Source organism: Lepidochelys kempii, chromosome 1 (genome assembly GCF_965140285.1).
Source record: "Lepidochelys kempii isolate rLepKem1 chromosome 1, rLepKem1.hap1, whole genome shotgun sequence".
Lineage (NCBI taxonomy): Eukaryota > Metazoa > Chordata > Testudines > Cheloniidae > Lepidochelys > Lepidochelys kempii.
The window spans coordinates 344701346-344714927 of NC_136380.1; the positions used below are offsets into that span (position 1 = coordinate 344701346).

General features: G+C 49.9%; 1 protein-coding gene across 1 annotated transcript in view; it reads right to left on the bottom strand.

The window, feature by feature from the left end:
- The window catches only part of PLXNA4 (plexin A4), a 577474-nt gene that overhangs the window by 3338 nt on the left and 560554 nt on the right, over positions 1-13582 (bottom strand). The window contains exon 30 of the mRNA XM_073328857.2: positions 1580-1730. Coding sequence (XP_073184958.2) covers positions 1580-1730 — 151 coding nt within the window. The remainder of the gene's footprint in view (positions 1-1579; positions 1731-13582) is intronic.

Consider the following 13582-nt stretch of genomic DNA (forward strand, 5'->3'; position numbering starts at 1 on the left):
TGCTTTTCGAGTACTAAACACCGTCCTTGTCCTGGTGTTGCTGCAAAGGGTTATCTCATTAACCCTTCGCATCTGGATACTCAGGTTCTGATACCAAGTAGGGGCTTGATCCTGCAGCCGTTCGCCAATGAGTAGTTCCAGCAGAGTTACTCCACTGAGTAAGGGCCTAAGGGTTGGGCTGTAGATCCCAAGTGAAAATGCTGTTAGCCATTTAAAGTCCCAGTCCTCAGTGGCACACATCATGACAGCACTGCCCCGCAAAGCACACCTGGCCTCTCTCTGCTCAAGAGAAGCTGGCAGGACCTGGAGCAGAGCCGGGTGAGAGCCCTGGACTGGAACAGCAGGGGAGCTGCAGGTTTAGGGCTAAGAAACCCTGGCAGAGGGAGGTGGTGCCAGACTCTGGCATAGCAGCTATTACTGAAGGTCAGGATGGAGATGCATTGGGGACTCAGGGCTGAAGTCACAAGGGATGCTGCAGAGATGTCCCTCGGACTGACTTTGCAGGGAATGCTGCCCAGTACGGTGCATCGGCAGAGCTGTTCGAGGGCTTGGCACTGAAACGGCGTCAGTGCGCCAGCCGAGCTGTTAGGAAACCTAATGACCAAAGAGCAGGGGATGTGGGCTGCAGGTTTGGCTAGAAGTGGCCGAGTCAAGCAGTCTGGGGGCACTGCCTTCCAATGGCAGTGTTGTGATGCATAGGGTGGGGGGAATAGTTTGCAGAGGGCCTGCTGGCTCTAGCCAGTGCAGTTAGCCCCTGTCAAACACCAGGTCCACTCACAAATAGAGCCCTGCATGGATACAAATTTATAGCCGAGGATGCGGATATACGCGGATATACATTTGTATCTGCGCAGGGCTCGGCTCACAAACACTGAGAGAAGTGAGAGCCCTCTCCCCTGCTCATCTCTGTCTGGATCTGACTGGGGAATGGCTTCTGTTTCTCTAGCGGCCTGAGAGAATTTTTTTTCCCTGCTAATCCCTCGCCTTAGTGCTGGCAGATGTTGGCCATCCGCACCAGTGGTTAAATCAGCTCTTTTTAATTAGACTGCAGAATTTCCTGCTTGCCTGGAGTAGCTCATGAGACACAGCCCGGCTGTAACTAACGCCCCTTCCCAGGCAAAACTCTCCTCATTCCCGCTTTGCACCATGCTCAGCTGGACAGCCTGAGTTTATCTGAGCTGAAATCAGCTTCCTTGTGTCTCTGCACCCAGGGTCTCCAGCATGGTGCTGGTGCCCATGGACATTCAGTCGCATGGGGCTCGGGGTGCTCTATGGCATGGGGCTCAGGGTGCTCTATGGGATATAGAACAGGAAGCAAACACTGGGAAGTAGACCCTGAAGGGCCCAATTCACCCCTGGAGTCACTCCACAGCGAGGCCAGGCTGAGAGTGAAATAACAAGGGAGGACAGCAGGCCAGGTGGGACGCCTGCGCCCAGTTGCTGCTCTCCATCCCTTACCCGCACAAGCCCTCTGTTGAAAATAAACCGGACGCGCACTGGTGGCCGATGGGGTTTCTGGGCTGGCCAGCCCGTGCCCTCAGGCAATCTGGCAGCACACCCCACTTCCCCTCTCGCTCACCTCCTCACTGTACTTGCCCACGTAGGAATAGATCTCGGAGAGTGCGCTCATGGTGTTAAACTCATTCATGTGCATGCGAGACTGCTCCGCCAGGTAGGCGTTCATGTCCTGGTCGCTGATCGCCGGCATTTTGCCAATGTCCGAGTAGTACCTGAGGGGGGAATGGAGAGAGCCACATGTTTGCTTGGGGAACAGGCGTGGATCTGGGCTGGCCAGGGCTGCCAGTTAACAACAGGCAGGTGGTATGGAAAAGCTATGTGCGTATTTGCAGCATGGGAGCTGGGGCACTTCCTGGGTGTGAAAACACAACAGCCCTCGGAGGGGGTCAGCATCCTTCGCCTCATGCTGCAGATGGGCAATCTGAGGCACAGAGAGGAAAAGTGCCCCTAAGTGCCTCTAGTGAGTCAAAGGCAGAGCTTGGAAAAGAACCCAGACCTCCAGGCTCCCGGTCCTGCGCTTTAACCACTGAACCACTCTCCCCAACGTGGGATCACCTCCCCTAAGAATCCAAGGTAAATCTTCCCCCATATCCACAAAAGACTAAGCACCCTCTATCTCCCCCCTCCCCCTCTCTCCCCCCATGATGTTGTGTTCCAAGGGCAGATCTTCATGCTCGACTGGCACCCACGCATCAGGGGTTGTTATTTACGACAGCACCCACCGTGTGCTCTAATCAGCCTCAGGGCTTTGGAGATGGTAGGACACCAGCTGGGGCCTTAGACAATTATTGATGGTTCCGGGGATTGCCTGCTTCCCCCCAGTGAGCTGGAACATGCAGTCCTGTTGGGTGACAGCACAACATATAGAGAGGGCTAGTCCTGAGAACGGACACCGCCAACACGGCCAGGCTGCAGCTCAGCTGTGGCTTTCTTCTTTGGCCCTGTCTAAGGAACGCTGTGTCCTGCTCTCACTGTCCTGCTCGGCACCAGGAGTCCCGTGCACTGGCCAAAGCTGCCGCCCTTCAGGCGGGTGAGCAGTGGCAATGCCGGTTCAAGGAGAGCTGTGCAAGGCAGAAGAGCAGAGCTGGGTCCAACCCAAAACCCAGGCTTCAAACAGCCCCCGACTTTGGGTGAGTTCAGCTCTGGAGCTCAGTTCTGCAGCTCTGGTCCAGTTCTGCTGAATCAAAACCCCTGTCACGCACAACGTGGGATCAAGCCAGTGCTTAGTGCTGCGTGGGGACTATGGAACCAGACTGCCAGCCAAGGGAATCGGAGAACCCCCTTGCTAGGAGCAGGGGATCTGGTGCTCTCGTGATGAGCAGAGAGCCCGAGCAACTGCATACAAACCACCCCCACATGCCAGGATAAAAGGTACCTGATACTGATTTAGTACCGGACAGGCAATTTTCTAGTTCAATAAGGGACATCCCTTGTAATACGGGACTGTTGGCAACCCCATGCCACACCCACATCGCCAACTGCACATATTCATGCCCCCAGATGTCCCCCCCAGCCTGTACCCCCACGTGCATCCCTGCATGCATCTCCTCTCACCCCAATATCTCAACACAGACAACCCACAGTACACACAACCTATACCAACTCCATTCACACCCCCATATGCATCCACACCCATGTCCACACTCCCATACACGCTCCAACCTTCCCAGCATGTCCCGCCCACAACCCCGCTGCACCCTTGCGCCCCTCCCCACCAAAAATCCACCAGCATCTCCCCTTACTTTCCCCCAGATCTGTCTTATAAACACACGTGCTGGCCCAGTGCAGCAGTGAGCTCCCTGTGCACCCAACCTGCTCAGGGGCTGAAATCCCAGCCCCAGTGGCAAAACTCCCATCGACTGCCATGGGGCTGGGATTTCCCCGCCGGGATCTGGAGCTACGGGGCTATGGCTGCTGCACAGGGCTTTGCACACCAGGCTGTGTCTCTGGAAGGAAGTTGCTATTTTCAATGTCCTTCCTCCCCCGGGTACAGCAGGTCTTGGAGGACAAAGTTTGCAGAAGGCAATCAGTCACTGTCACTCGCAGCTGTGCTCTGCTGTCATCTGGTTAATTAGACACCATCATTTACATTTTTAATTTTTGCAATTTGACATTTTGTGCATAAAAAACCCCTGTCGCCAATGGGATCCACAATTTTATAATTAGGAGGCAGAAAGGACAAGGAGCCAAAATAGCTGACAGGTGTCCTGTAAACAGCTCCGAGCCACCTGCTGAGCCACAGGCCGCCTTCCGGGGCAGGGAAATTGGACACTGACGTGCTGTGTGAGAATCCCTCCACAAAGCAGGCAAGGGAGCACTGCAGACAGCGAAGTCATCGCCCACGAACCGGGGCCCTGTTGCTCTCGGGGCAGGGGATGGCCATAAGCTGCCATGGGAAGGTCAGGCATGTTGTAGTACCCCACCCCGGCACCTCCAGGCAGCGAGGGTGATGGATCACTGATTGCGTCTGCCTGCTCACATATACTGCTTACAGCACTGGGTGGCTCTGAGTTACTATCCCCACTTCACAGAGAGGGGATGGGACAACTCCGAGCGTACAACAGAGCAAGGACTAGAAGCCAGGTGTCCTGATGCTCAGCTCCGTGCATAGTCTACAGCTTCCAGCTAAAGACTCCTGGAGGCCGGGGAGAGGACAGCGCAGTCTCCAAGACCCTTGGTCTTTTTGCTGAGGCTGCCAACGAGAGCACCAAATCAACGGCAACCATGGTGCTGGTTTCTGTAATAGAGGCACCTGTCCACTGGGTACTGGACTGAGAGCCAGTCCGGAACCTCCAGGTCTCCTGACTGACAGTCTTGTGCCCCACCCACTGGACTGCACTCCCTCAAGTGGAAAGTGAGCTTGGCGTGGTACTTGCCTGACAAGCCTTTGCAGCCTGCCCGGCCACTCTGATAACTGGCTCCAGAGCCTGATAACACAAAGGGGAAGAGTCTGGGTTCAGGCAGAGCATCCTGCAACCTCCTCAGGAACCAGCTCTGCAGAACCAACTCCAGAAGAAACAGCAGAGCTCAGTGAATCAGATGCCTGCTGCCCATGGCAATGGTTAGTGGGCTCATCAAGAGCAGCTGAGGGGAAATGTCGCCTGGCAAGCACAAACCGCACACTCAGCCCAGGCTCTCCCCACATTTACTGTTGTCCAGTCAGCTTAACTTCAGTACCCGGAAAGATAATGGAGCAAATAACTAAGCAATCAGTTTGCAAACACCTAGAAGATAATCAGGTGATAAGTAACAGTCAGCATGGATCTGTCAAGAACAAATTGTGTCAAACTAACCTGAAAACTTTCTTTGACAGGGTAACAAGCCTTGTGGATGGGGGGGAAGCAGTAGATGTGGTATATCTTGACTTTAGTAAGGCTTTTGATACTGTCTCGCATGATCCTTCTCATAAACAAACTAGGGAACTAGAACCCAGATGGAGCTACTACAAGCTGGGTGCAGAACTGGTTGGAAAACCGTTCCCAGAGAGTAGTTATCAGTGGTTCACAGTCATGCTGGAAGGGCATAACGAGTGGGGTCCCGCAGGGATCAGTTCTGGGTCCAGTTCTGTTCAGTATCTTCATCAATGAGATTAGATAATGGCACAGAAAGTACACTTATAAAGTTTGTGGACAATACCAAGCTGGGAGGGGTGCAAGTGCTTTGGAGGATAGGATTAAAATTCAAAACGATCTGCACAAACTGGAGAAATGGTCTGAAGTAAATAGGATGAAATTCAATAAGGACAAATGCAAAGTACTTCATTTAGGAAGGAACAATCAGTTGCACACGTACAAAATGGGAAATGACTGCCTAGAAAGGACTACTGCAAAAGGAGATCTGGGGGTCCTAGCTGATCACAAGCTAAATATGAGTCAACAGTGCAACACTGTTGCAAACAAAGAAAATATCATTTGGGGAGGTATTAGCAGGAGTGTTGTAAGCAAGACACGAGAAGTAATTCTTCTGCTCTACTCTGTGCTGATTAGGCCTCAACTGGAGTATTGTATACAGTTCTGGGCACCACATTTCAGGAAAGATGTGGACAAATTGGAGGAAATCCAGAGAAGATCAACAAAAATGATTCAAGGAAACAAGAGCAACAAAAATGATCCTAGAAAACATGACCTGTGAGAGAAGATTGAAAACAATGGGTTTGTTTAGCCTGGAGAAGAGAAGACTGAGGGGGGACATGATAACAGTTTTCAAATACATAGAAGGTTGTTACAAAGAAGAGGGAGAAAAATTGTTCTCTTTAACCTCTGAGGCTAGGACAAGAAACAATGGGCTTAAACTGCAGCAAGGGCGGTGTAGGTTGGACATTAGGAAAAACTTCCTGTCAGAGTGGTTAAGCACTGGAATAATTTGCCTAGGGAGGTTGTGGAATCTCCATCACTGAAGGTTTTTAAGAGCAGGTTGGACAAATACCTGTCAGGGATGATCTAGATAATACTTAGTCCTGCCTTGAGTGCAGGTGACTGGACTAGATGACCTCTCAACATCCCTTCCAGTCCTACGATTTGATGAAACAGGGTCCCTGCTGCTCCTGCTCAGTGCTCCTGCGTTGCTCTCAAGAGGGGGATTTTGGGGGCTGGGTAACCTCTGTAATGGTTCTGTCGGAGCATAATCCCAGGCTCCTCTGCGTTAAAGCTTCCCGTTAAAAGTACCCAGCTGGCTGAGAAATGAACACATATTTTAGCACATGGAGGACTCTGTGGCTAAGTGCAGCCAGCGCAGCTCGTGGGGAAGATAGGTGGGGGATCGGAGCCCACGGTGCAATGTGAGTGCCTTGATTTATGGAACTGAAGAGTTGCCAGTGGAGAGAAGCCCTGCTCTTTATAAATATTCCATGGGCGCCCTCCCACTGGGTGAAATGAGAGAGCACCGGTATTACATCACATTCAAAATCAATAAGGCCTTTGGTGAGAAGCTGCAGCACACTGTGTAAACGGGCCTGGCTTGAGAAGTAGTCTGAACCCTACCTTGCCCTCCAGTTAATAGTGTCATCAGAACGGTAGGCTGGGAGGAGAAATGTCCCCTGGCAAGCCCAAACTGCTCACTCAGCCCAGGCTCTCGCCCACATTTACCATTGCTCTATCAGTAGCATGGATCCCTTACTTGTGGGAGCTGGGAAACACCCCACACTGGCTAACGGCAGCTATTCCTGAGTGGAACAAGTCCCAGCCTTTGAGCGTGAAGCTTCGTTTCTGAGGGGCAGGGCTTTGAGGCAGGGTTTCCTGGTTTCTGATCCCAGCTCTCATGCTATCTAACTTTGGGCAAATAACCTGGCCTCAGTTTGCCCTTCAGTAAAATGGGGATAGCAATGCTGTATCCACCTCACTGGGGAGTTGTGAGAATTCGCAGCAGGGCTGTGAAGATGGAAAGTGCTATACAAATGCTAATGGTCAGATTGTGGTATTTCGCTGCTTGCCTCAATAGGAGGCAGTGTGGAAACCCAGTGTCCATTGGGGAGGGGTGCCCCAGCGAGGTGCGGGCCAAGGGACAGCGTACTGAACAGGCTGTGCTGCTCTGCAGGCCCGTGTGGCAGGAGAACTGGGTCGTGGCTTGAATGGGATGCACTGACGGGGCACTTCCTGCACGCCCCCTCAGTGCAGGGATTGCAATTGTGGTCACAGAATGAGAACCCAGGACTCCCCTGGCTCTCAGCACCTCCATGTGAGGGGCTCTCCTAGCCTGGCCTCATGGTATTTTAACATGGCCCTAGGCAATGCCCCCGGTAAGCCAGGAGTGTCAACTGCTCCTCCTGTAGGCCGCAACCCCTCTGCAAATGCCACTAAAAGGCTGTTGGCATAGACGGGCCCCTCTCTTCTCCCAGGCACAGGGCAGTAATAATGCTGCCCACAGGTGAGGCTCCCAAGGTGGAGGCGGTGTCCCCGCACAGACAGTTTCTCTCCCCATCAACAGGCAATCTTAGAAGAGTCGTTCTCCACAAAGCTGCTCACCATTGGCACCTCACATTGAGTGGATTCAAGATGGCGACTGACCATGAGCAGCCTCTGCAGGACCTCACACAGCCCTGCACTTTGTCCTCCTACCATTTTTCCAGTGAATTGTAACCCTCTCCCAGGTGCCGGGTTGAGAGCCCTAGAGACTGATGCCCTGTGTGTGTGCAGAATGGGCTCTCCTGAGGTGGGCCAGGTGCAAGCTAACCCCACCCTGTTCCCTGTCAACGTGCCTCATACCTAACCTGGAGGGGGCTAAAGTTCAGGCTCTAAGGCCCATTCCTTGGCTTCCCCACTGAGACTGCCAAGAGGGGGGCCTGTTCTCTAAATTGGTGGTGGTGCATTTTGAGAGGTGGACACTGGACCAACTACAAACCGGACTGAGAACCAGCAACAGGCCACTGCGCAGCCAGACAAACGCAACTGGAGCTGGTCGGGAATTTGTTGACAAAGCACTTGTCTGTCCACACTTTAAGTAAGGTGAAAGGCTCCTGTGAGAAATACCCGGGAAGAGGAGAAATATATTGCTGAGACGAAATACCTTGCTGAAGAGCCTCGTGCTCTTGAAAATTTTTTGAAAAAAAAAAACCCATTTCAAAACTGTCAAAATGCATCATGTTGACACTTTTTAAATGAAAAATTCCAGTTTTCGGATTTAAAACTTTTTGTTTAGAAATGTCAGCTAATTAGACTGAAAAAGAGTTAGAAAAGGTTGAAATCAAAACAAATGTTTTGAAATTCTCAAAACGAGACATTTCAATTGACCCAAACAAATCTTTTTTCCGGTGTTTCAGTGTGTGAACATTTTCAAGACTTTGAAGTTTGGTCCCAATTCAAGATGGGGAAAAATGTTCGACTCTCAAGAATATTTGAAGGACAAGAAAACAGTTTCCTGGCCAGCTCTAATCACATCAATCTTCAGCCCCTGCTTCATAGATTCATAGAGTCATAGATATTAAGGTCAGAAGGGACCATTATGATCATCTAGTCTGACCTGCACAATGCAAGCCACCAAATCTTACCCACCCACTACTGTAATAAACTTCTCACCTATGTCTGAGCTATTGAAGTCCTCAAATCATGGTTTAAAGACTTCAAGGCGCAGAGAATCCTCCAGCAAGTGACCCGTGCCCCACCCTGCAGAGGAAGGCGAAAACCCCCCAGGGCCTCTTCCAATCTGCCCTGGAGGAAAATTCCTTCCCGACCCCAGATATGGTGATCAGCTGAACCCTGAGCACGTGGGCGAGACTCATCAGCTAAAAGAAAAGGAGGACTTGTGGCACCTTAGAGACTAACCAATTTATTAGAGCATAAGCTTTCGTGAGCTACAGCTCACTTCCTCAGATGCATATCGTGGAAACTGCAGTTTCCACGATATGCATCTGAGGAAGTGAGCTGTAGCTCACGAAAGCTTATGCTCTAATGGCAGTTTCCACGATATGCATCTGAGGAAGTGAGCTGTAGCTCACGAAAGCTTATGCTCTAATAAATTGGTTAGTCTCTAAGGTGCCACAAGTCCTCCTTTTCTTTTTGCGAATACAGACTAACACGGCTGCTACTCTGAAACTCATCAGCCAGACACCCAGGAAAGAATTCTCTGTAGTAACTCAGATCCCTCCCCATCTAACATCCCATCACAGGCCATTGGGCATATTTACCACTAATCGTCAAAGATCAATTAATTGCCAAAATAAGGCTATCCCATCATACCATCCCCTCCATAAACTTATCAAGCTTAGTCTTGAAGCCAGATAGGTCTTTTGCCTCCACTGCTCCCCTTGGAAGGCTGTTCCAGAACTTCACTCCTCTGATGGTTAGAAACCTTTGTCTAATTTCAAGTCTAAACTTCCTGATGGCCAGTTTATATCCATTTGTTCTTGTGTCCACACTGGTACTGAGCTTAAATAATTCCTCTCCCTCTCTGGTATTTATCCCTCTGATATATTTATAGAGAGCAATCATATCTTCCCTGCCTGGGGCTTGTAGTGATGTCCTAGTTTTTCAGGAGGGAGCTAGTGGAGAGGAGCTTCCTGCAGGGAGAATGCCAGGCTGCCTATCACCATGTGAATCACCTTCAGCCAGACGTCTTCCTCCTGCACTGTATACAGAGTCGCCTTCTCTCTGCCGTGCTGGTGAAGTGCTTGGAAGCCTACCACTGTTTAGTGTCACAAGGATGTGGACCAGTACTTGTGCTGCTGCCTCCCCTCCACTTCTCTCTCTCGACCATATCTAACCCAGCTGCTCGGTATAGCTGGGTGACAGCCCAACAGAGGTGGCACTTGAGTGGCATTCCAGATACCAAGCTCAAGTGCCTGGGATGGCATGACAGTTCAATTTACAGCGAGCCAGCTCCAGCAGCCTGCTAGGATTGGGAGCTCTGCAGCTTGAGTCTCCTTTGTTACTCCAGATCAGTCATCCCTGCAGAAAGGCAGGGACAGCAGGGAGGGGAGATTGGGAGGGGGAAGACGGCACCTCCTACAGCTCCAGTGCAGCCCGTTTTGTGTGGCCTTCCTTCTTCTCTTTGGTGGTTAGCGACCCATGTAGGTGGGGGTGACTGTGCTGCACAATGGAACGTGTTCAACTCATCGGGAGTTGCCTGGGCCCTTCCCAAATCCTGTCATTCTCTGGGATTAATCAGAGATAAATTACCTTGCCCACTTCTCCCGCATCCAGAAACACAGTTGTGCAGAGATCCCTGCTCAGTGCTACTGCCCCTGGGGAGGGAGCTGTCTGCATCTGAAGCTCAGACAGGGCTCTGCTTGGCAGAATTGGATGGGCTGCTTGTTTGTAACTGGGACGATTAATATTGATTTTTATTTCCGTGCGGTTTTTTTCTATTTGTAACTATGGTCGAGTTCAGGATCCTGACACAAGGAAGAAAGGAGAGCAGCAGAATACAGACCCTGGACTTCAGAAAAGCAGACTTTGACTCCCTCAGGGAACTGATGGGCAGGATCCCCTGGGAGGCTAATATGAGGTGGAAAGGAGTTGAGGTGAGCTGGCTGTATTTTAAAGAAGCCTTATTGAGGGCGCAGGAACAAACCATCCCGATGCGCAGAAAGAATAGCAAATATGGCAGGCGACCAGCTTGGTTTAACGGAGAAATCTTCGGTGAGCTTAAACACAAAAAGGAAGCTTACAAGAAGTGGAAACTTGGACAGATGACTAGGGAGGAGTATAAGAATATTGCTCGAGGAAGCAGGGGTGTAATCAGGAAGGCCAAAGTACAATTGGAGTTGCAGCTAGCAGGGGATGTGAAGTGTAACGAGAAGGGTTTCTATAGGTATGTTAGCAACAAGAAAGTGGTCAGAGAAAGTGTGGGACCCTTACTGAATGGGGGAGGCAACCTAGTGACGGATGATGTGGAAAAAGCTGACGTACTGAATGCTTTTTTTGCCTCGGTCTTCACAGACAAGGTCAACTCCCCTATTGCTGCATTGGACAGCACTGTATGGGGAGGAGGTGAGCAGCCCTCAGTGGTGAAAGAACAGGTTAAGGACTATTTAGAAAAGCTGGACATGCACAAGTCCCTGGAGCCGGATGCAATGCATCCGAGGGTGCTGAGGGAATTGGCTGATGTGATTGCAGAATCACTGGCCATTATCTTTGAAAACTCATGGCGATCGGGGGAGATCCCAAACAATTGGAAAAAGGCAAATACAGTGCCCATCTTTAAAAAAGGGAAGGAGAATCTGGGGAACTACAGACCGGTCAGCCTCACTTCAGTCCCCAGAGAAATCATGGAGCAGGTCCTCAATGAATCCATTTTGAAGCACTTGGAGGAGAGGAAGGTGATCAGGAACAATCAACATGGATTCACCAAGGGCAAGTCATGCCTGACCAACCTGACTGCCTTCTATGACGAGATAACTGTCTCTGTGGATATGGGGAAAGTGGTGGACATGATATACCTTGACTTTAGCAAAGCTTTTGATGCTGTCTCCCACAGTATCCTTGCCAGCAAGTTAAAGAAGTTTGGGCTGGATGAATGGACTATAAGGTGAATAGAAAGTTGGCTAGATCATCAGGCTCTGTCATAACCATACAGCTAGGGTAAAATCCCTCCTTTACCTGTAAGGGGTTAAAAAGCTCAAATAACCTGGTTGGCACCTGACCAAAAGGATCAATAAGAAAAGAAGATACTTTCAAATCTGGGGGTAGGTTTTATTTGTGCTCTCTTTGTTGTACTCGCTCGGGACAGAGACAGGGACCAGGTAGGAAAAGAACATCTCCTAAAACCCTACCTGAAATAAGCATCTAAGATTACAAAAATTAAAGATTACAAGTAAAGTAAAGCAAGGAAATGGGTTAGATTATCTTTTGTTTTAGCTTGTGAATTTTCTGTATGCTAAGAGGGAGGTTTATTCCTGTTTTTGGAACTTTGAAGTTGAGCCTAGAGGGGAATCCTTTGTGTTTTAAATCTTTTTATTACCCTGTAAAATTACCTTCCATCCTGATTTTACAGAGGTGCTTCTTTTACCTTTTTCTTTATAATAAAGTTCTTCTTTTAAGAACCTGATTGATTTTATTGTCCTAAAGGTAAAGGGTCTCGTCTATACTTTTATTAAAGGAATTGGTTAGTATATTATTCTCAAGCCTCCCCAGGAAAGGGGGTGAAGAGACTTGGGGGAATATTTTGGGGAAACAGGGACTCCAAGTGGCCCTTTTCCCTGGATATTTGTCTAAATCACTTGGTGGTGGCAGCAATACCGTACAAGGACAAAGACAGGAATTTGTGCCTTGGAGAAGTTTTAACCTAAGCTGGTAGAAATAAGCTTAGGGGGTCTCTCATGCGGGTCCCCACATCTGTACCCCAGAGTTCAGAGTGGGGAGGGAACCCTGACAGGCTCATTGGGCAGTGATCAATGGCTCAACATCTAGTTGGCAGCCAGTATCAAGCGCAGTGCCCCAGGGGTCGGTCCTGGGGCAGGTTTTGTTCAACATCTTCATTAATGATCTCGATGATGGGATGGATTGCACCCTCAATGCAACAAGTTAAAGAAGTATGGGCTGGATGAATGGACTATAAGGTGGATAGAAAGCTGGCTAGATTGTCGGGCTCAACGGGTAGTGATCAATGGCTCCATGTCTAGTTGGCAGCCAGTATCAAGTGAAGTGCCCCAAGGGTCGGTCCTGGGGACGGTTTTGTTCAATATCTTCATAAATGATCTGGAGGATGGTGTGGATTGCACTCTCAGCAAGTTTGCAGATGACACTGAACTGGGAGGAGAGGTAGATATGCTAGAGGGTAGGGATAGGATAAAGAGGGACCTAGACAAATTAGAGGATTGGGCCAAAAGAAATCTGATGAGGTTCAACAAGGACAAGTGCAGAGTCCTGCACTTAGGACGGAAGAATCCCACGCACCGCTACAGACTAGGGACCGAATGGCTCGGCAGCAGTTCTGCAGAAAAGGACCTAGGGGTTAGAGTGGACGAGAAGCTGGATATGAGTCAACAGTGTGCCCTTGTTGCCAAGAAGGTCAATGGCATTTGGGGATGTATACGTAGGGGCATTGCCAGCAGATTGAGGGACATGATCGTTCCCCTCTATTCGACATAGGTGAGGCCTCATCTGGAGTACTGTGTCCAGTTTTGGGACCCGCACTACAAGAAGGACGTGGAAAAATTGGAAAGCATCCAGCGGAGGGCAACAAAAATGATTAAGGGACTGGAACACATGACTTATGAGGAGAGGCTGAGGGAACTGGGATTGTTTAGTGGCACAAGAGAAGAATGAGGGGGGATTTGATAGCTGCTTTCAACTACCTGAAAGGGGGTTCCAAAGAGGATGGATTTAGACTGTTCTCAGTGGTAGCTGATGACAGAACAAGGAGTAATGGTCTCAAGTTGCAGTGGGGGAGGTTTAGGTTGGATATTAGGAAAAACTTTTTCACTAGGAGGGTGGTGAAACAATGGAATGCGTTACCTAGGGAGGTGGTGGAATCTCCTTCCTTAGATATTTTTAAGGTCAGGCTTGACAAAGCCCTGGCTGGGATGATTTAGTTGGGGATTGGCCTGCTTTGAGCAGGGGGTTGGACTAGATGACCTCCTGAGGTCCCTTCCAAGCCTGATATTCTATGATTCTATGATTCTCAGCAAGTT